The 22594-nt window shown below is 42.4% G+C and overlaps 1 protein-coding gene across 1 annotated transcript; it reads left to right on the top strand.

Moving 5' to 3' along the window:
• The first annotated feature begins 21166 nt into the window (after nt 1-21166).
• On the top strand, nt 21167-22240 carry neurod1 (neuronal differentiation 1). The gene has a single exon (XM_041201375.1). The coding sequence runs from the start codon at nt 21167-21169 to the stop codon at nt 22238-22240; it is 1074 nt and encodes a 357-aa protein (XP_041057309.1).
• The last annotated feature ends 354 nt before the right edge of the window (nt 22241-22594 follow it).

Below are 22594 nucleotides of genomic sequence, written 5' to 3'. Positions count from 1 at the left end.
GAATGACTTGTCCTTCTTCTCCCTTTTAGGTTCGCCAGCAGACGTTCAATCTCTGGACTCTGAAGGACCACCCCTGACACCAGAGGCCCACAAGGCTTCACTTGCACCTGCGTCGCAACTGCTCTCTGAAGCAGGCACCAGAGCAGATACCAGCGCCTCAATGGGCTTTAAATTGATGGCTAGCATCTCTGTGCACATTGGTGAGGGCACTTCACATTCGCTTGAGGTGCAGGCAGAGGCAGAGAGTGCCCAGGGTGACAGTAGTTAGAGGACTAATGGGGACCAGGACGATGCTCAGTCGAAGGCTGATGATGAGCCCCTGGAGTCATCCATTAGGCAGTAGATGCTAGATATCCAGCAAGATGTGCAAGGGACCTGGAAGATGTCCATGAGGGTATGCTTGCCATGATCTCCATTGTGGAGAAGTCCATGCAGAGTGTGAGCACTGTGTTGACCCTCATGACCGAGCGCACTGCCTCCTCCATTGAAAGAATGACAACTTTCATGGAGAGGCATCTCCAGGGACAGAATGAGGAGTTCCTGGGGTTGCATCGGACCTGCAAACCCTCACAAAGGCACTGAGCTCACATGATCAGTGCCAGTGTGGATGATAGATGAGATACCCAGTATCCCAGCTAGGTGCCATCCATCACTGGTGAGCAGGGAGGTCCAGAGTGATTTCACGTTGGTTCATGAGCTGCTTGTCATCTCTACGGGCTCCTCACAGGGCACTCTGGATGACAGCAGCAGCTCCTCTGCTCCTCAGCCAGTGACTGTGGCATCTGATGATGCTGCAATGACTGGGGAGATGCCAGCCGTGGCACTGCTGCTCCCTCCCAGGCGGGGCCAGCACAGGCTCCACTGGCCACAGAACAACAGCCAAGGTCATCAAGGCCAACAAGACATCAGAGTCAGCAGGCTGCCTCCAATGCCGGTGCCAGCGAGGTGTTGGAGGGTGGGGGGGCATCAAGACGTAGCACTGGGAAACTAAGTGTTGGATCCAGTGCCCTTAGGTTTGTTGGAGCTAAAGGATCCGGGTTACACGTTCGATTTGGGGTGGCCGAGTTGGTACAGAGACAGGGAACATCAGGAGATCATTTCTAGAATAAACACACGGGGCAGAATTTTGCCCTGATCGGGCAGGCTCAGCAGGGTCAAGAGGCAATGGTCGGGAAGCCAACCACCATCCGCAATTGGGGCCTGATCACAACTTCATGCTAGCAGGCCAATTAAGGCTCACCCAGCGTGAAATCGGTGGGGGGAAGGAGGGCAAGTGGGGAACTTTGCGCAGGTGTGCACAGGGAAATCTCCCTGGCACAAAGCTGCCTCAAAGAGCCGAAGATTTAAAAAATTAAAAATAAAGAATTTGAACATGTTAAAAACATATCCCTTCATGTAGCTCTGAAACATGAATATGGACATGTTATGAATGAAATTTAAACATTTATATTTACTTTTTATTTGCTGTTGGAAACCTCATCCTGTCCGAGGATGAGGTTTCCTAAAATTTTCGCCTGCCCGCCAACTATAAGGTTGGACAGGCAGCGAAAAATTGAATTAAATTATTACTTTAATGGTCTTAATAGACCTTTTAATTGTCGGCGGGCACGCTGCCGACTCCTGCTTGCGCCCGCTGACCGAAATATTGCGCGAGTGAGCGGTGATGTCAGGACCTCAACCGACATCATTGCGCATCATTTTACGTTCATTTGGGTCAGGCACGCACCTGCCCAATGAGTGAAAAATTCTGGCCATGCTGTTTATTTACAAACTAAACTCAGCAGCTACACTTGGGTGTTCACAACTCAAAACTCTGCCTTCACTCTGCAGTGTTTAACTCTAGACTGTCCCACAGAGGTAACCCGCGCTACTCTGCTATTGGATATTAGGATCTTACATTACAACAGTTGTCATAAAGGTATACTACATATCAGATTACTAAATACCTCCCCCTTTACTGAAAAATACATTTTACAATCTTTCAATATATTAAGTTATTTACACAGATCAATTATTAACAAAGTCAGTCTCTCTGGGGTTTCCTTATGTGTGTAAAATATCTCAGCTCTACAGCTTCTGAATTTTGATTTGGAACCTTCTTTACTGGAGTCATCTGAGCATCTGGTTCTTCAGTAGGTACCAGTAAATCTATTTCTTCGACTCTCAGGTACAGTCGGCCCTTCAAACAAATTTGTACTGGGTTGAGTTCTTTCAACAGGAGATGTCGATTCACTTTCAAACACTTGTGGAATCATTTCTGGGTATTTGGTTTCTCCTCTTCTTATGTGATCCACATGTCTCCTAATTACTTGGCCTTTTATTTTCATGTGGTAGGAAAGAGGTCCCTTTACTGCACTTATTTCACTGAACAACCATGCTGGTCCTTCTCTAAGATGTTTCACAAATACTTTCTCTCCTACATTAAATGTTCTGTCCTGACTGTGACAATCACATCCAATTTTCTGGCTTTGCTGCCTTCTTTCTCCCTTTCCTCCCAAGTTTGGCGTAATTAGGCTCAGTCTCGATTGGAGACGGCACTTCATTAATAATTACGCTGGTGTGACACCTGTTGCCAAACGAGGGTGGTTCTATAAAGAAAAAGAAATCGTGCTAATTTAGTCACCATCAAATCTCCAGACAATTCCTTCATACCAGATTTGAAAGTCTGAACTGCCCTCTCAGCAAGTCTATTTGAAGAAGAGTGGTATGGAGATGTTTTCACATGAACAATACCGTTGAGGCTTGTAAATCTGTTAAATTTAGCACTTATGAATACTGTTCCATTATCTGATACTAGCACTTCAGGTAGTACATTAATTGCGAAACTTTGCCGTAACTTGTCTATTGTCGATTTGGGGGACCTCACTTTGTATATGTCCATCCATTTTGAATGAGCATCCATGATAAGTAGAAACGTTGCTCCCATAAAAGTTCCCACATATTCATTGTGTACTCATATCCATGGCTGTCCTGGCCAGTCCCAGGTGTGTAACAAGGCTGTTGAAGGTAATTTTTGTACTTGTTGACACTGCATACAACATCTCACTAAGTTTTCAATTTCTCCATCCATTCCTGACCACCACATATAGTTATGTGCTATTGCCTTCACTTTGGAAATTCCAAGATGTGCGCTGTGAAGTTCAGATAACAATGGCTTTTGTCCTCTTGGAGGAACAATCACTCGTGCTCCCCACAATAAGATACCTTCCTGCCTGGTTATCTCGTATCTTCTCTGGAAAAATGGTTCCATTTCATCAGGTTCTTGTTTTTGTGACCAACCATGAAGAAGTTGATTTCTCACTTTGGATAAGACTGGGTCTTGTTTTGTCCAATCTTTAATTTGTCTTCCACATTTCGGTGAAGAGTCCCAGAAGTTCAATAATAAAATGAATTTCCGAGGAATTGGAACATCCGCATCTTTTACTTGCAAGGTTAAACAGCTAAGCGCATCTGCGTTTGCAATTTGACTTCTGGGTTTATGAATAAAAGTATACTCATACGCAGCCAAGATCAATGGTAATATTTGTGCTTCTGTGTTTTCTTTCAATGGGCATTCACCTTTCTGACACTGACTTTATTCTCGGCCTTCTTTTCAACTTCCATATTGGCCAGCCTAATCTTAGATATAAACTCGACTTGAGTGAACTCAGTGGGTAAGTTTTCCAGAATTTCATCATCCGTCTGCTTCATAAAAATTCTGCAGCTTTTGCCTCCAAAGCCCATTTGGTTTTATGTAGCTGATTTTTCAGCTCCTCCATCTCTTTTATTTGCATTGGTTTACTGCCCCCTGGAAAATTCAGCATTGTTGTTTCTTCTCTGCCAACTCATCCTTCATTTTATTTGGAGAAATGCAAAACTCTTCCTGTTTCTCTCCATACTTTTCCAGAGGTACATATTCAGACAGGAGGGAAACTGGTCATGTGTGAAAGTCTTTTGGCAGGTTTTCACTTTTCTTTTGGAATCTCTGTGACAAATCAAGGTTGATTTCCCTCAGCCAGTTTCATCCTAGTATGCTTGGTCCTCTGCCTGCTACCACCATCAAGGGTAATCTCACTGTTTGAGTTCCGTAGTGTACTGTGACTTTATATACGTCGTTGGCTTGTATGTCTTCTCCCAAGTAAATTTTTAATTTGCCATCAGTTTCTTCTAAATTCATCTTACATTCTCCATGATTCAGGTATTTAAAAGTATGCTCACCAATCACCATAGTTGCTGCACCAGTATCCAGCTCCACTCTGATAGGCTTCTCATTCACTCTCGTGGTTACACAGATAGGCTTTGTTCTCCCTACTTTTAAATTATAAAACAAATAGATATCAGGATCTTTTATTTCAGGCTTTTCAACACTGTTTATCTTATTTGGTTTTTGCTTTTGGCTGCAAGTCTGCCTGATTCTATCTTTAGAATGTCTCATGAGGTATCCATATCAATGGCAGAAGAAATATTTGATCTTTTTAAACTGTGGTTCATTACAAAGTTGTCTGCTTCCACCTCTGTTAATATGATGCCATGTTTTTGCTGCTAAGTTAGCCCTTTTAATTTGTCTGCTATCTGTGGCTGCTCCCCAGTTCTGAGCAAAGCTTTGCACTTTTGCGCTCTTATTGATTGAGGCTCCCCACCCAATGTGAAGGGCAATGCCACTTTGCACTCTTCGAATAGCTTCTGAGTCTCGCACTGCACCTCCCATTGCCAGAGTGATTTCTGATGCCTTCTGAAAAGCTAAATTTGTTTTAGCCAACAATCTCTTCTGAATTGCGTCGTCATTTTTACTGCACACCAAACGAATTCTAAGCATATCATAGGTAGATATACCAAACTCTCAATATTCTGTTAATTGTTTCAGACTTGCCACATAACAAGCAACTGTCTCCCCCACAGCTCTAATTCTTGAGTTAAATTTAAACTGTTGCATTGTTACCGACGACTTGGGCTGGTAATGATTCTTTATGAGGTTCACTAAGTCATCAAAGGTCATCAAAACTTTTTGAGTCTGGGATACTGGGTGCCAAAAAATTTTGAATTAATCCATATGTATTACTCTTATACATGGACAGAAAGATCGTGCATCTCTTCTCCTCCCCCGCAATGTCGTTCACCTGGAAAAAGAATGCAAGGTGTTCGACATAGTGAGACCAGTTGTCCAAGGTTGGGTCAAAAGACTTAACTCTTCCAAATTGCGGCATACTCTGAGGGGATTACTTCAACGATCAAGAAGGAAATTTTCTTTTACTTACAACTACTGTGCGAGGTACAGCCCGATTTCAGTTCTTCTGATTTCCTTCATTCTTCTCACTTTTTACCTTATTTTTTTCAGTGTTTTTGTGCTTTTACTCTCATCGCCAGTTTGTTGGACCCAGTACCCTTAGCTATTTTATGGCTAAAGGATCTGGGTTACATGCTTGTTTCAGGGTGACCGATTTGGTACAGAGACAGAGAACATCAGGAGATTGTTGTTAGAATAAACAAAGGCTGTTTATTTACAAACTAAGCTCAGCAGCTTCACAACTCAAAACTCTATCTTCACTCTTCAGTGTCTAATTCAAGACTCTCCCACAGAGGTGTCCTGTGTTATTCTGCTATTGGGATTAGGGTCATGTGAACTTACATTACAACACTTGCCTTAAAGGTATATTACATATCAGATTACTACAGTAAGTTAAAGGCACCATGAGCACAAGAGGAACAGTTCACGGATGATTTTACGGTTCTTTAATGTTTGCTTTATCTATACTGGTCGGGGAATGAAGACCAAAGAAGGTCATGTAAATTGTTTTGGATTGTCAAAATTAGATAAATTTTGTTTTTGTCATAATGCTTCATCTTTTTAATTTTTGATGCAGGGTACCCCAGTATGTAATACTGGGCATGTGTGGCTCTGATCTTTATTGCACAGGCACTAAGTATTCTTTGGGTTCAAATGGAAGGGTCATTTCAAACTCCAGGATGGAGGCGGCAGCTCTGGCAAGCTTTTGAATCTTATGAAGGAACTTTGGATGAAGGTGTCCCTGATGTCCCTGCTTCTCTAGATGTTACTGAGATCTGCCTCCGCACCTTCAACATTCCCCTCACCGTGCTCCACTTCTGACTCACCACTGGATTCATCATCTGTGGCCTGTGGAGCTTTGTCAAGATCCTCTTCCTCCAGTGGAACCCTCTTGTGGAGAGCGCAGTATGTGACCATGATCAGTGATACCTGCTCTGAGGGGTATTGTAGTGCACCCCCTGAATGGTCCAGGCATCGGAAGCGCATCTTGAGAAGACCTATAGTCCTCTCTACCACCGCCCTTGTGGAGGCATGACATGTATTGTAACACTGCTCTGCCTCTGTTCTTGGGTGGTGGAGAGGCGTCATGAGTCACCTCTTGAAAAGATAGCCCTTGTCACTCAGCAGCCATCCATCCAGTCGGGCTGGAGCACTGAAGAGCCTCGGCACCTGGGAGTGTCTCAGGATGTAAGCATCATGGGAGCTGCCATGGTACCTTGCACAGACTTGCAGAATCTGCACCCTGTGGTCACACACTATCTGCACGTTCATGGAGTGGAATCCCTTCCTGTTGGCTAAGGCACCCGGCTGACAAGCTGGCAGCTTGATTGTCTTGATGCACCCTGGACGCGGGGGAATCCATCAATCCCTGGCTTGCTCAGCCTAGCTAGCCTTGTTTATACAATAAAGAATAAAGGTCAGTACCCACCTGAACAGAGCTTCTGTCACCAGCTTGACGCAACTGGGGACAGCTGATTGGGAGACTCCACAACGATCCCTCACTGAGCCCTGGAAAGAGCTGGAGGCATAGAAGCTGGGGGCCACTGTGACCTTCAGAGCCACTGGCATTGGGTGTCCACCCACACAGTTGGAGCTGATCTAAGGGCCGATCCTCTGACAGATGGAGGTCACTGTCTCCCTTGAGAGGCAGAGCCTCCTTTGGCATTGCACCTCAGACATATTGAGGTAGCTGCATCACCACCTGTTAACCCTAGCAGCAGGATAGTGGCACCTTCTGTAACCCCTTCTGCATTCTACTACCTGCTGGCCCTGAGCCCCATGTGCCTGTGCCTCTCCTCCCACAGGTCACTCCCCTGGAGGCTGCATTGGGATACCTGGCCTCCGCTCCCTTCTGCCCCTCTCTTCCTCCTCAGGTGCCACTAGCAGAGACCACAACCCCCATTACCAGGGTAACGGAAGGCTGTCTGATACCTCCAAGGGTCCACATAGTCTGAATCCTCCAGGGGCCTTGAAGACACCAAGGAGACCTGAAATGAAGCCTGGAAATTCTAAGAATGAAGCCCCATACAGAGATGAAGCTGCCAAGTACCAAGAAGTCACCAGCAACAAACTATGTACCAGATTTCCCACTATTGACACTGGCAATGCTGCTCACCCCTTTTATCCTGCCCGTGGATGAGGTTTTTGAAATTGTTGGCTGGCTGCCTATGCGATGAGCGCAAAATCACACGTCAATTGCCTTTTTAATGGCCTTAAGTGGCCTCTTAATTAATGGCGGGCACGGCTCTGGCACCCGCTCGTTCCCGCCGACCAAAATATCGCACAAATGCACGATGACATCGGGACGCTCACCTGACATCATCGCGCACTATTTTGCACCTGACGTAGGACGTAAAATTCTGCCCCAAATAATTTCCAAGTGTTACAAAATGCTATTTCCATGCAGTTAAATATATTAGCATCCAAATAGAAGGTCAATAACCCAGTAAATCCATTGTATCAAAGTAATGGTGAAACCTTGTACACGATTAACCCAACCCCTAACTATGTAAACTTCTGGGAGTGGCAAAACATTTGATGGTCAATTCAGAAAAAAAACCTGAGAAATTTCTCTCCAATATCATGAACCTGAGGTAGCTTATAATTTTTCTTAATTAGAGATAACCAACAACTTACCCTCAATAATTAAAAATATCCTCTTCTTATCCATGTTTTGGCAATCCATTCTATAGATTTATAATATTCTGTGAGAAGAAGTATCTCCTGGAACCTAAGCTCCTACCTTATGGGTTACATCTTCATGAATGTAGGCTTGCCATCCCTATCCATTTTCCATAGCCTATACAATTTGACCGCATGCAACCCCTTCAACAGTTTAGAAAGCTCAATCTTATCCCCTCATTGCCTGTGTATCTCTACAGTAAATATCCTTAATTCTCAGAGCATTTTTTTATTCTTTCACAGGATATGGGTATTGCTGTCTAGGCCAGCATTTGTTGCCCATTCTTAGTTGCCCCCTTCTTGGACCACTGAAGCCCACGTGATGTAGGTAGACCCACAGTGTTGTTAGGGAGGGAGTTCCAGGATTTTGACTTGTAATTAAGCTACCTAAGAGTTGGTACTTTCCTAGTTGTCTTCAGATGCACCTTCTCTAGAACCTCACTATACTGCCCAGGGATCAAAAATAGATAATATTTCAACTTGAGATTTCACAATGCCTTAAATAGTACTCAATTGTACTAATCCAAATAAAATCATATTACCTACTTATCACCATTTCACATGAACTGTGCATCTTTACTGAGTGATCAATTATTATCCTCAGATTGTCTTTTGAACCATTACCTTAAATTAACATACCTGGTGTTTTCCAACCCCAGATGCATAACACTGTACACAATCAAATCAAACAGCATCTGCATCATAGGCCCATTCACTTAATTTGTCCAAATCAACCTGTAAACTATTGGTTTGGTCCGAATGAATAACCCTGCTTGAATTTTCCTCTGTGAATTTAAGAATGGTTCCATAAAAGTCTTTGTCCTGCAATACTCCACTTATGACAAGGCCGCATCAGATCCACACACATTAGAAGTAACCCCTAGTTACGTGATTTCAGTTAGTTACCTATCCAACTTAATAGATGATCTATAATCCCATATGATCTGATTTTCTCAATAGTCATTTTTGTGGCACACGTCAATTGATTTTTGGAAATTAAGACATACAACATCAACAAAACTGACATCATCTACCATTACAGTCACTCCCTCCAATTATAGTCACTTCCTCCATTACACTCATGTCCTCCATTACAGTCACTTCTTCCAATTACAGTCACTTCCTCCAATAACTTAATCAGGTTAGTGAGACAGGATTTACATTTCCTAAAGGCGTGCTGGGAATCCCCAGTAACTGATATAAACTTGATTTCACGCTGGGTGCAGCACAACACCAACCACTCAAAAGCAACATTTTTCAAGTCCCCAGTTGTTGCACAGGGATCTCTGAAAAAATGTAAGAACTGAGTATTTTAAGATCTTGAAAAGCAGGTGATTCCACCAGCGCTTTCATAGCTGGAAAGATCAGTCATCCAGTGATGCATTCGAACACACTGATGGAATAGTCTGAACAGGGGAGAGGCGTTCTTATTTAGAAGCTTAGAATGCACTATAGTGTAAATAAAGTAGTTTTTGAAGAAACCTACCAGAGTTAGACCTAAGTCACTCATAAATAGCTGGATGCTTTCCTAATCTGGAACAGGCCATAAGTTACCCAAAGAGAGATCCAAATAATATTTAAAGTGGAAACCAAATCACAAACCAGCTCCCAGCCAAGCAACATCTTGATTTTAAAATTCTTACCCCTGTATTCAAACCCCTCCATGACCGTGCCCCCTCCCCATCTCTGTTAGCTCCTCCAGCCCCAGAACCCTCCATGTTATCTATGCTGCTATAATTCTGGTCTCCTGTGCATCCCCAATTTTAATCGCTCCACCATTGGCGGCTGTGCTTTCAGTTGTCTAGCGCTAAGCTCTGGAATTCCATCTCTACACCTCTCTGGCTTGGTACCTTGCTTTCCTCTTTTAAGATACTCCTTAAAATCTATCACTTTGACTGAGCTTTTGGTGGTCTGACCTAAAACCTCTGCATATGTCTCAGTGTCATACTTTGTCTTATAATGCTCTTGTGAAGTGCCTTAGGATATCTCATTATGTTAAAAGTGCTATATAAATATAAGTTGTTAATGTTAAGACAACCATATAAACTTGGATTTTTACAACTTTGCTAGCTTTTTCTTGTTTATACGGTACAAGCCTTTTTGTGCTTTTCATAATTGATGATGATGCTCTAAAAATATATTTAATAAATTGTTTGATTTGTATAAAAAGTTTGAGTTTTGAGAAATGTGATTGACTTTGCACTAACACATTGACATTTGCCATCCAGCAATTTATTATGTAAACCACTCTGAGACATTATATCTACATGATAATGTGTTGTATTGTTTGTTGTTATCTTCACCAATACCAACATATTTATTAACAAAGATCAAGTACTTCATCACTGCTTTATGAAACAGTAACTTTAAATCATTTTCATGAAGGTCCATTTGGATCTCTTAACTGTGGGGTGATTGAGTTCAGAAGCTGTATATCAGTGTATACAGTGGTCACATCTGGCTAGTATGTTTATACGTTCACTCCCACTAAACCAATTGAAATGGTCAGTCACCTTATAATAATATCTGTACTTTGTTATTTGCACAGTTTCAATCACAGCAAATGTAATTTGGGAAAGGTCACGCCAGGAAGATAGTACTTAAGAATATTGCAAAAGCAGGTTTATTTCTAGATCGTACCTTTTGTCTGATTCTGATAAGGCAGAGTTACATTAATTTAGGTTTGGTTCAAGTTTACCTTGATTCAATCAGTGCCTCCAATTTGTTGGAGATAAGAAATCTGCTACTAGAATAATACATATTTTATCATTATTATTCATTATGTCATATGAAGTAAGTTCCAGCTAGATTGAATACTTAACAACATAGAAAAATATGGGCCCGGAGAAACTAGTAGCTTTTAGTCTCCCCATATCTTCAAACATTTACCCAATATTTCATTTTTTTTCAATAGTCCTGTTTCCATGAACAGTCCATTTTCACACTATCATCACAAACTCTACAGACTTGAGAGTAGCTGGCACACAATTGGTTTAGCTATTCATTGCCAGATGTTGCTGGACCAGATTAAACAGTAGCAGGCCTTTATCTTCTTTCCCTATACTACCCAGTACTCCAGGATAATCCTGGAGAGTATAGCTAAAAATCTATTTTTTTTTTCAATATAAACCAACTCCTAAACCCCTCTCCTATGTCTCCTCTACTTTCACATCCAACAGCAGTGCAAGGAGTTCATGGATTTCTTTGTCATTAAGGTTAAGGGTATACATTCAGCTTTCACTGCTGCTTCCCCTTTTCCAGTTGAACACTAAACAGAACTTCCCTCGTCTCTATCTATAAAAAACTTGAACCTACAGCTTTCTAGAGTGTCTCTCCTATCTCCTCTCATACCTCCTCTGAGCTCAGCCAGTCCATGTGACCCACTTCCTGCTTCTTTCAGCCCATTTATCTAAGCTATTAACAACCCAATTTCTACTTTTGGATCCCTCTCCCTTTCAGAACCACCAATATCCCCCTACCCCCTAAAAAGACCCATTCCCAACTCTAAGTCCTCGCAAACCACATTTCTCACCTCACCTTCCTCTCCAGCATTCTTGAACACATGCTCACCTCCCAACTTGGTGCCATTCTTTCCTGTAACTCAATGTTTGAATTTCTCCAATTAGTTTTCATCATACAGTGACAAAGAAATGGTCCTAACCAAAATCACAGCTGACCTCCTCAATATCTGTGAATAAGCTGCACCTGCCTCCTTGCCTTCCCCATTCTCTCTGCAGCCTTTGACATGGTGAATCATACCATCTCCCCTCAATATCCTCTTTCCATTGCTCAGCTTAATGGGATTGTCTTTACTTGGTTCCATTCTTAACCATTGGACTGTAGCCAGATCATCCCTGACAATCATTCCTCTTACCCCTGCCTAGAGAACCCAAGGATCCATCTTTGGCCCCCTCCACTGCCTCATCAGTATGCTGCCCTTTGGTGAATCAAGAAGGCAAATGGCATGTTGGCCTTTATTGCAGGTGGATTGGAACACAAGAATAAAGAAGTCTTTCTACACTTGTTTTGGTGAGACCACATCTGGAATACTGCATGTGGTTTTGCTCTACACACTTAATAAAGGATATACTTGCATTGGAGGTAGTACAGCAAAGGTTCACTAAATTGGTCCCTGGGATGAGCAGGTCATCCTATGGTGAGATGCTAAGTAAATTGGACTCCTATTCTCTGGAGTTCAGAAGAATGAGAGGTGATCTCATTGAAACCTACAAAATTTTGAAGACGCTTGACAAGGTGGACATTGAGAGATTGTCTCTGCTCCTCGGGGAGTCTAAAACACGGGCCACAGTCTCAGGATAAGGAGCTGATCATTTAGGACTGAGATGAGGAGAAATTACTTCACTCAAAGGATTGGAATTCTTTACCCCAAGGGTTGTGGATGCTCCATCATTGAATACAAGTAAGGCTGGATAGACAGATTTGGTCTGTCAAAGAATTAAGGGATATGGAGAGTGGGCAGGAAAATGGAGTTGAAGTCAAACGTCAGCCATGATGGTATTGGATGATGGAACAGATTTGATGGGCTATGTGGACTACTTTTGCTCCTATTTCTTGTGTTCTTGTGACATCATCCACAAATATTGCATCATCTTGCACATGTATGCCCTACTCTACCACTCCACCACTTTTCTCAATCTCTCCACTGTCTTTGTGTAATCAGACTGCTGTTCAACATCCAGCATTGGATAAGCATAATGCTTCCAGTTAAACATTGGAAAGACTAAAATCATCATCCTCATTCGAGTCTCAAACGCTGTAACTTGGGCAGTGATTCCATCCTGCCCTCCAGCCTTTATATTAAGCTGAAGCAGATTGTTCACACTCTCAATATTCTATTCAAACCCAAGATGAATTGCTAACTCCTTCACCTTCAAAGACTCTCAAAAGTCCTCTACAGTGGATAATATAAGACCACACTGGGTTTGTGTAACTGAGCTGGTAGTAGGCATAGGGACTGTCTGGATGAACATGATAGAGTCCCCTGCTAAATTTAGCTTTTTACCTCCTGCCAAGTGATCTCGAATTGGGTGAAGGGAGTAGACAAAGGGAGAGGAGGCAAGTGTGATGAGGAGGAAGAGAGGCAATGGGTAAAGGAAAAGGAGGAAAGATGAAGAATGAAGAAAAGAAAGAGGACAGGGGAGAGAGGAATAGAGAAAACAGGATGGGGATGGGAAGGAAGGATTTAATAAAATCCCCAAGTATTTGATTGGGTGAGGTTGCATCTTCTAAAATCCATCTTCTACAACATTATAAAATTCTAGCTGTCTGTGTGATATGTAGCTAGAACAGTTCCAAAAGAATTGCAAGACTGTAACATACATATGTCTATTTATGCCTAGAATAACCAAGTTACTGCAATTTCACTTTAATGCTCTGTAACAATACAAAATTGCATAGCTTAACAAATCGCTTCTGCCTATAGAATGTGTGTCCATCAGTATTAGTGCCTGGAGCTCTATCTCTCATAGGCAGAAGTTTAAATATAAAGATTGCAATTATCTATTGAAATATGCACTGTACCATGATTGTACAAAGGCTTGGCATTGCAGCAGAAATGGTCTTTTTGTGCTTTGAAGGATGTCAGAGTCAGTTTCCCTGTCTAATTTACAGTTGCTTTAAGCTTCAGTCCCTAGTTCATAACATCCAAACACACAAAACAAATACAGAACTAAATAGATGCACATTGATCCATGTCCTAATCCTATCACAGGGCTAAACTTGGCATCCAGGATTTTGTCCGTTAGCTGCTGCTACTGCAGCTGCTACTGATGATTATATATGTTATCATCTGTTATTTTGCGTTTTGTTGTCTCATCCCTGAAAGTATTTTGTGGAATTATTTTAGCATGTTTTCACAACAGGTGGTTTGATCAATTCCATCAGATAAAATAATGATTTTACACCTCGGTGTTTACAAATTATTGTCTGCCATGGTAAGATTGTGACTGAAAATACCCTCCCTCATAGTTTCTTACATCTCTCTTATGATGGTGCAGTTACAGCCTGTGGTAAAGGAGATGATTGGCAAATCTCAATCGGTTTAAATATTTTGTCAATATATGGGTTCATATGGTTATACTAGCAGAATAACGCACTGATGAGGGAGTTAGCTTTTCGATACTCCCATGAATATGCTTTGTTATTGGGAGCTCAGATCAGAGGAGGGAAAGTGACAGATCACAAACGGTCGAAGGTTTGTTTGAATGATTAGCTTTTACAACGGTAGCCTAATAGGCGCCGGCGAGAACTTGCGATCGACCTGAACCATTTCCTGATGTTTACCACAGGGTGGCGCTTAGCTCAGTCAGAGGTTTTATGCACCGGATTCATGAGGCCACTAGGTGACGCAATGCAATTGCAGCAGTCTCACCCTTTCCAATGCTATTTCTCGGACTGACTCGTGTTGTGTTGTATTTCTGTTTTTGTATTCATATTTCTTCTGACGAGTAGTAGCGGATCACTGCATTTAGAAAATGCAACACGTTTGAGAATCTTATTAGCCGTAACGAATTTTATATGCTCCATACGAATTGAAGATTATTTATTGAAATTACGAAAGTAGGTAGTGTGCACCGTGTCAGTGCAGCATGCCATATGCTCTTTAAGCAATTTCCGTGGCATTGTCTGTACCTGCGAAGTCGTAAAACAATGCAATAGTTAGTTAGCTCAACCTGTGTCTCAAGGAAAATCTAATTTCACTCTAATGCCGGGTTAATCTGCTGGTGAGGCCGCTGTTCTATATTTGTGCCTATTACATTCTCAGATTATTGTTTGTCTCGAAAACAGCTTTCAGTTACAAATCACTTCACGGAAAACCATTAAGAAGATAATACTGAGATCCTGTGGTTTGATATTAAACGTATTGCTGCAGTAACAACTCTGACGATAGGTGAATGTTGTCCTTGTGAGAGTGAGCTTACACGGCGGCTACGGTGCCTGACTGCGAGGGAGAGTTACACTCGGGAGTTCCAGCCACATGGAACCCCGCTTACCTTGCTCCTACCTGGATAAAACGTTAACTGTGCCGGTCAGGGCAGAGCCCTAAGCATATTTGAAAACAAGCGTGGGGGTAGCTCAGTTCCAACATTGAGAAATATATGTTTACAAAGGGGGGCGGGGGGAGAAGCCCTGTCCTGAATGAGTTTAAATTAAGCTGAAATGGGCCCACAGTGGATCATTTTGTAAACCAGGTTTGAACACTCCATGCCCTGTCAAACCTAAGCGTTGGGAGATCATTCGCTCCAAGGAATCCCAGGCCACGTTATAGTCCCACCTCGCTTTAATTTAAATGCTAACAGCACAGGAATTTTTTCTTGCCTCTACAAAACATTTAAGTTTTCAAGTATTTCGGAGATAATATGCAAGCATGCGGCTAAAGTTGGAGCCTGACCCAAAACGTGAACTGCAATAACTAGATGAAGGCAGGAGTGTTAAATGCGGCCTTAAAACGGAATGTATATATAAGATGGGATGGTTATTTTACGCTTTCCCTCAGGATATTTTCTCGTAGTTTCGTGGAGAAAAGAAGATCTAAAATAAAATGTCGACACCGCAATCAGTATAAACTTCACAATGACTCCGTGAATTTTGAAAAACGAACACGCTTCGATAGTGACATGTGCGATGTATTTATTTAAATAAGACTTTAAGGACACTAGAGGGATGAATACAGTGATGCTAGTTACATTATAAAATATTTAGAAAAAAACTGTCAGCGTTTTATGGTTTATGGATGTCCCCTGTCCGTGCATTTGGGGCTTTTAAGTTGGCTGGGATTTCACGTTTATGGTTTCTTTAAGATTTGTGGTCTTCTGAAATTATTATAAAATGGCAGCATGAAAACACTCTGCAAGCAATCGCTTGGAGCTCGAGAGAATAACGAGGCGTTGATTTAAGTGCGTTAACCCGTGTAGACCTGACTTAAATTACTTGGAGTTTTATTTTTGCTGGCTCTTGTCATTTTGGGCTCCAGGGGGTTGGTTCATTTTTTCACTGAAGTCACGGTCAGAAACGTACATCTTTTCTGTCCTGTAAGTGAAGAAAGTTGTACGATGACAGGTGTCTGCAGCAGGTGTCCACACCTGCAGTGAAAAGTACTCTTAGCCTGAGCTTTCACAGAGACGTCGATGCCGCTCAGTGCCGCCTCAGTTGGGTTTTCACTGAATGATGTGCCAAAAAAATCTCATGTCTGCTTCTCTATTCCAGCATGATTTATTGCACAAAAATACCAAAGAAGTAATCACCGGAGTAATTAATTAATACAAATCTGCATTTTTGCATAAGCAATTAGTAGAGTAGGGTGCAATAAATGGCTTAGTCTTACTCGTTCCATACAAATGCCTACCCAGCCATAAAGATACGTTGGACGCGAACGCGAAAATCGTATTTAATTTTGATGTTTTAACTCGATAAAACACTGAAATATATCAATATTTAAGCCACAACAGCACGTTAAGTGAGGAAAAAGCGAATGATGAGCGCGACTGAAATGCATAAACTATATCCATCTCTCTATATTCTGAAGATTACTGAGCAACAACATTGCCTAAATCCCCCTGCTCCTTAGTCTAAAGCCTAATCCTAAATGTCGGGGCACCAGATGTGTCATCGCGTACTTTTTAGAGTATCCATTTTGTTATTGCATCTCTGTCTTTGACCATTGATTGCATTTCCAGTTGAAAGTAAATTGCAGCAGCACAAAACAGGCTCACATTAAATCACGATCGGGTGGTAAACCTGCTGCCAGGTGGTGGCTTAAATATCGCAAACTTCTAAAGTTACAGGGAATTTGTCACGTGCTCATCGCCTCCTGTCTCTTGGACATCAGGAGCTGTTTATGGTGCTGTAGTTTGAACCCATCTGTGTGTGTGTGTGTCTGTGCGTCTATTTTGTGTGTTGCTGTGTGTCTGCATGCTTGTGTCCCTGTCCGTCCATGCCTGCTTGTCGCTGTGTGTCTACGTGCCAGTGTGTTTCTGTGTACCTGTGTGTGTGTCTATGTGTGTGCCTGTGTGTCTATGTGTGTGCCTGTGTGTGCGCGCGCGCGTGTCTGTGGCTGTATCTATGTGTGTGTGTCTTTGTACCTTTGGGTTGTGTCTGTGTCTATGTACCTTTGTGCGTTGTCTATGCGTACTGTGTGTGTGTACCTGTGCTTCTTATGTGTGTCTGTGTGTCGATGTAGATTTGTGTGTGTGCGTGTATACCCATGCCAATTTATTTACGTGTACGTATTTGTGTGTCCAGTTCAGCCCTAGGCCATTGCAACATTAAATACTAAGAAATGTCACGATAGTAAGAAATTTTTCCTCATTTATGTTGTAGGCACTGAACATCCTCCCTGATGTCTGTGTGAGATGGAAAGGATTAGTAGTGCTTACAATGCGTTTTATCCGGTGAAAACACTTAGCGGTTACCAGGTTATGCAAAACCCAGCAACATAAGAACTGCTGCTTTTCGTTTGAAACTTCTCGTCCTTGCAGAGTGGAAATCGGAAAGACACTTTAAATAGAAACAGTTAATTGGTAAACAAAACACCCGCGCCCACATTAAATCAGGAATATGGAGCCCAACCCAAACCCTAAAACGAGTTTTTTTCAATCCGATTAAAAATCTGTACACTATTGATTCCGTTTGCTTTGTTGGCTGGTTACTGCTAATACTTAAAAAAATCGAATACAATATCTGCGTTGTGTGTGCACGAATTACGAGAGGCTGCCCAGAAAATTCAGGAATTAAATTACTCAAGGAAAAATAAAATTAAAATATAGCGTTTGATATGAAAATACAATTTGCTCACATTTCCAAACAAACGACATAACCTCCAAAGAACATAAACGCAGTAAAGTAATGGCTTAAATTGCTGAGATAATGCTCTTAATTGGGGCCAATTTATCTCGTACACGATAGCTTACAGCAATTTTTGATAAATTCCAGTTTTTCGTTCTCGCAGGTGCAATATGAATCAATTATCTTAATTAAGATAATGCCGCATGCCCAAGAGATTTAAATCGGATGGATTTTGCACCGTGGACAACTGAATTGGATCTTTAATGTTATTCGAGGCTGTTCCAAGTGAAACAGGCGATGACGCAGAGGAGGAGGAAAGTTAATGTGAAATCTCTATTTCTTATTTTTATTAGCATGCAAGCAAACATGGGGGGGGGGGGGGAGAGCACAGCTTGGAGCCATGAGCTGCGTTTCACTGTCAAAAAATACAAGCAGGACTGTTGGCGCACCATGCACTCCCGTCCGATTGTAAACCGGCATCACAAAGTGAGACAACAGCCAACATTCAGGAAATTCACGTTTGTACAAATGTTCACTTTAGAAAAACAAAAGAGCCAGAACTGCGCGCTTTTTGTTTTACAAACACGTTCTCGCATTTCTGTCCTTTGATCATTTAATCAGGTCCAAAAATATCCGAACCATAAACCCAAACAAGTTTCTAATTCTTAGCACAGATCATATAGTTAGCCCCATTCTTTGAAATAATTTATTTCCAATCAGGAAACTAAACATAAGCACTGAACGGCGTATGTCTTTTGAAAATGCTGGTTGCAGTGTACAGTTGGTACTTGGAATAATGTTGAAAACAAATCAATTGTATTTTGTTCCTATCGCTTAGTGTGCCTTTTCACATTTTTCCCCCCTCTAACGGCCAGTTTGGCGACCTCTGCATTATTATTTAAAAATCTCAACAGAAGTGAGCATATTTGGACGTTAGGTCTGTTTGCCCAGCCGTGAAAAGGCTTTTGTTTGCGTGCGTGCGATTCGCGTGCCGGCGAAAAGCGCCTCAATTAGGGCGAAAGCCACCAACTTCATTCCAATAATGTCTCCCCAGTCACTTCATTTACCTCACCAAACCCCCACTACCCATTCCAACTAAACTTTTGTGTGTGTTATTTTCTTCAGGCTGGTAAATATAACATTCATACTTTCCTTTTTGCGTGGTGTGGAGTGGGGTGGTGGTGGGGGGTGGGGGGATCTATATTCCAAACTATGGGCCAACAGATTTGTGAGCCTCTGGGTTAATATATACAGCGAGAAACAAGAACCGTTGACACCGGCTTCACCTTTTAATTCTCAACTATTTTAATCGCAAGTTGATTGATCTTTAAATGCATCAGCTGCTATATTTTTAGTGGAATTTGCACCCAACAACCAAAAGAGGGAAGAAAAAGAATGTGTGTATGTGTGGGTCTGCGGGGAGTGACAAGACAAGGCAGTGTTGCAGGCGATACAGTGCAGTGAGTTTAAATGGGTGGCTATGGGGGAGTTGGGAGGGAGAGTGGGTGCGAGCTGCTGCCCGCTTTGCTGCGGGTGAGCAGGTCCACACAGTATCTGCTGGCGACAGATGGTCACAAAAGGCGATGGGAGGGGGAGGGGGGAGGGGAGAGGGGGGTGAGCCGCACGCGCCGGCGGAATACAAATAGCGGACCACGTGACGCCCTCGTTCGCGTGACGTCCTGAGAACCATATGGCGCGAGGGCGGAGGCGGCGGCTCGGTCGCCGCGTGCGCAGCGCGCAGTGCGCATGCGCGCCGCCTCAGTGACGGGCATGGGCCGGAGATGCACTCGGAGCCCCCCTTCCCCACTATAAAAGGCAGCGGGGCTGCTGCCAGCGGGCAGTCCGCAAAGAACCTCGGAGCTGTAAGTGTGACACAGTACAGGCTATGAGACTACTCTAGACTCAATATCTACAAAGGTATTTTTTTATTTTAAAAATTATAGCATTCTTAATTTGTTTTTGTTTTTTTTAAATCATTTTGGTTTTAAGCACTTTTTCATTATAGCAAGAACAGATTTTAACTTTCATCTTGTTTTCAGCTAGCTTCGTTCAGTTTGCAACATACCAATCGAAAATGTCGCTGAGTGGTAGTTTTCTTTTAGTATATGGGCAATGGGGCTGAATTGGAATGCTTCAACAATTTGTGCAAAACATGCTGCTGTATAAATTATTAATTTGGGTGGAAGGTGAAGAGGAGTAGCGTGAAAGCTAGAAACATATGCTACCTGTTACAGTATCAGGAGACGGCAGCGCAGCCTAGCAGCAAGCAATTTACATTGTTGCATGGCTAGTGCACAAATGGAAATGAAGAAGTCCATATTCTTCACTCCTCTACCCCATACCCCAGCTTTAAACAAGGACTTAGTTGGGCACTGAAGCTGCTTCGGTAAAACCAGAGGATTGAGGGTATTTATTAAAGACACAGTTTTGCACCTGATCCCTATGGATTACTGCGCTTGCGTACACACTTAGGGTTTACAGAGATTGTTTTTGATTCGCAAGTGCTCTCTACAAATATTGCACGTTCTCTGCGACCTTTGTTTAAACAATCGTACCCAATTTTATTTTGCTGCGATTGAAAGCATTTTTTTTAAGTACCTGGGACCCTTCTGAGATTTGGGAACAGTTGCACTGCTAGGCATGAACCGATTAAATCTGTCAAATTTTATTGTGCCTAATCTTCTTATGCTCGTCTACAAAGTCATCAATTTATGTAACAGTGGATAGGATTGCACATCTTTTTCACAACGCCGTGCGCAGAACAGGGAAAATTAATAGTGTCCTGTCCCGAATACTCTCACTTCGACAGTTATTTTCAGTGGCTAAGAGAACATGTCTTTTACACCCAGGTCTTTTCATTACAGAAACATTAAGGCTGATTACTTCTATAATGGATTACCTTCGTTCTCGTAAGATGGGAAACAAAACGGCAAAAGTATTATAGTCCTTACAGTCCATTCTTGTTCATATGAATTAGTGCTTTTTTAATGAGTTTAGTATTTTTTCGTATGGACATTCTGCGGGACATGTCATTGGTCTGGGGAAGAAAGATGCTGGAGCAGTGCCTTTTATCCGTTCTGTTTCATTTATTAAGTGCATTTGAAGTTTATGTTCTCAATAAAACCATACACAATACCAAGGTTTTGTAATATTTATTTTTGTTTCACATGCATGCATATTTTGTTAGTTGTGTCGCTGATCTTCCGTATCCATTTTACTTGTAGAAATGTCATCCACATGATAAATGCCTCTAAGGTTTATCAATGGCGAATGGAAAACTTTATAGCTTAGTTGAGTTTCAGGAGGTAATGCTAGATTTACAAACTGCATCAAATCCGACGGCTTCGTGGTTTCAGGTTTGAATTCTGCTGAAGAATGTACTTTTTGTGTGTGTTTCAATTGTTTAGGACCTTGACGATGACAAAATCGTACACAGAAAACATGATGCCAGAAACGCAGAGCAATCCCAGTTGGACGGATGACTGTCTCAGTTCCCAGGATGAGCACGAAACCGACAAAAAGGACGATGAGAACGAAGCCATGAGTCTCACTTTCAAAGTAGAAGCGGAAGGACTTGATAAAATGGGAGAGGATGATGATGATGAAGAGGAAGAAGAGGATGAAGATGACGACGAGGAGGAGGATGAAGTGGACGAGAATGAAGATCAAAAACCTAAACGGCGGGGACCCAAGAAAAAGAAAATGACGAAAGCCAGATTGGAGAGGTTTAAAATGAGGAGGATGAAAGCTAACGCCAGAGAGAGAAATCGCATGCACGGACTGAATGCAGCACTGGATAGTCTGCGGAAGGTCGTGCCCTGTTATTCCAAAACGCAAAAACTGTCCAAGATCGAGACTCTGAGACTAGCTAAGAACTATATCTGGGCTTTGTCGGAGATCCTGCGTTCTGGAAAGAGCCCCGATCTTGTGTCATTCGTGCAGACGCTCTGCAAAGGTTTATCCCAGCCCACCACTAATCTAGTAGCTGGCTGCCTTCAGTTAAACCCGCGAACTTTCCTTCCAGAGCAGAACCAGGACATGCCACATATGCAAACGGCCAGTGCTTCCTTCTCCGTCCACCCATACACGTACCAGTCCCCTGGTCTTCCGAGTCCGCCCTACGGTACTATGGACAGTTCCCACATTTTTCATATCAAGCCGCATAGTTATGCAGGAGCCCTGGAACCTTTTTTCGAAAGCACTCTCACTGAATGCACTAGCCCGTCCTTCGACGGACCGTTAAGCCCACCTTTAAGCATCAACGGGAATTTCTCTTTCAAACAGGAGCCTTCTCAAGAGTTTGACAAGAACTATACGTTCACCATGCACTACCCTGCAGCCACGCTGGCCGGACCCCAAGGACACAACTCCATGTTTTCTTCCAGTACCCCTCGGTGTGAAATCCCCATAGACAACATTATGCCATACGACACCCACTCGCATCACGAGCGAGTTATGAGTGCCCAGCTTAATGCAATCTTCCACGATTAACATGGAAGCCAGCAACAATGTATCGTAAACGAATCGAATTAAATGTACTTCTTGAATAGCTTGTTTACACACGGCAGCACACCGGTATCACTTGCTGCGGAGTGCAAATGTTTCACGCTTAAATTAGTACTTGTATTTATTATTGTTACTGCCTTTAAGAGAAATGGGAATGTAAATACTTCCTGATATCTTATTTACAATATTCTACTAGCGCTTCTCGTTGTGGGCTACATATGAAAGTCAATGTAGCGCCTATTCAGATAATGGTAATTACTGATCCACATGACAAAATCACAAGCAATAATTAGGAATCTATGCAATTTTTAAACTAATGATGGGCCAATTTAAAAATAT

Source organism: Carcharodon carcharias, chromosome 12 (genome assembly GCF_017639515.1).
Source record: "Carcharodon carcharias isolate sCarCar2 chromosome 12, sCarCar2.pri, whole genome shotgun sequence".
In the NCBI taxonomy this organism is placed as follows: Eukaryota; Metazoa; Chordata; class Chondrichthyes; order Lamniformes; family Lamnidae; genus Carcharodon; species Carcharodon carcharias.
The sequence above is the reverse complement of the archived record's forward strand: the minus strand, read 5'-3'. Positions and strand labels throughout refer to the sequence as shown.

What these genes read in the sequence shown, in the direction of transcription:
- neurod1 (XM_041201375.1), top strand. Translation starts at nt 21,167, where the DNA reads ATGACAAAATCGTACACAGAAAACATGATGCCAGAAACGCAGAGCAAT.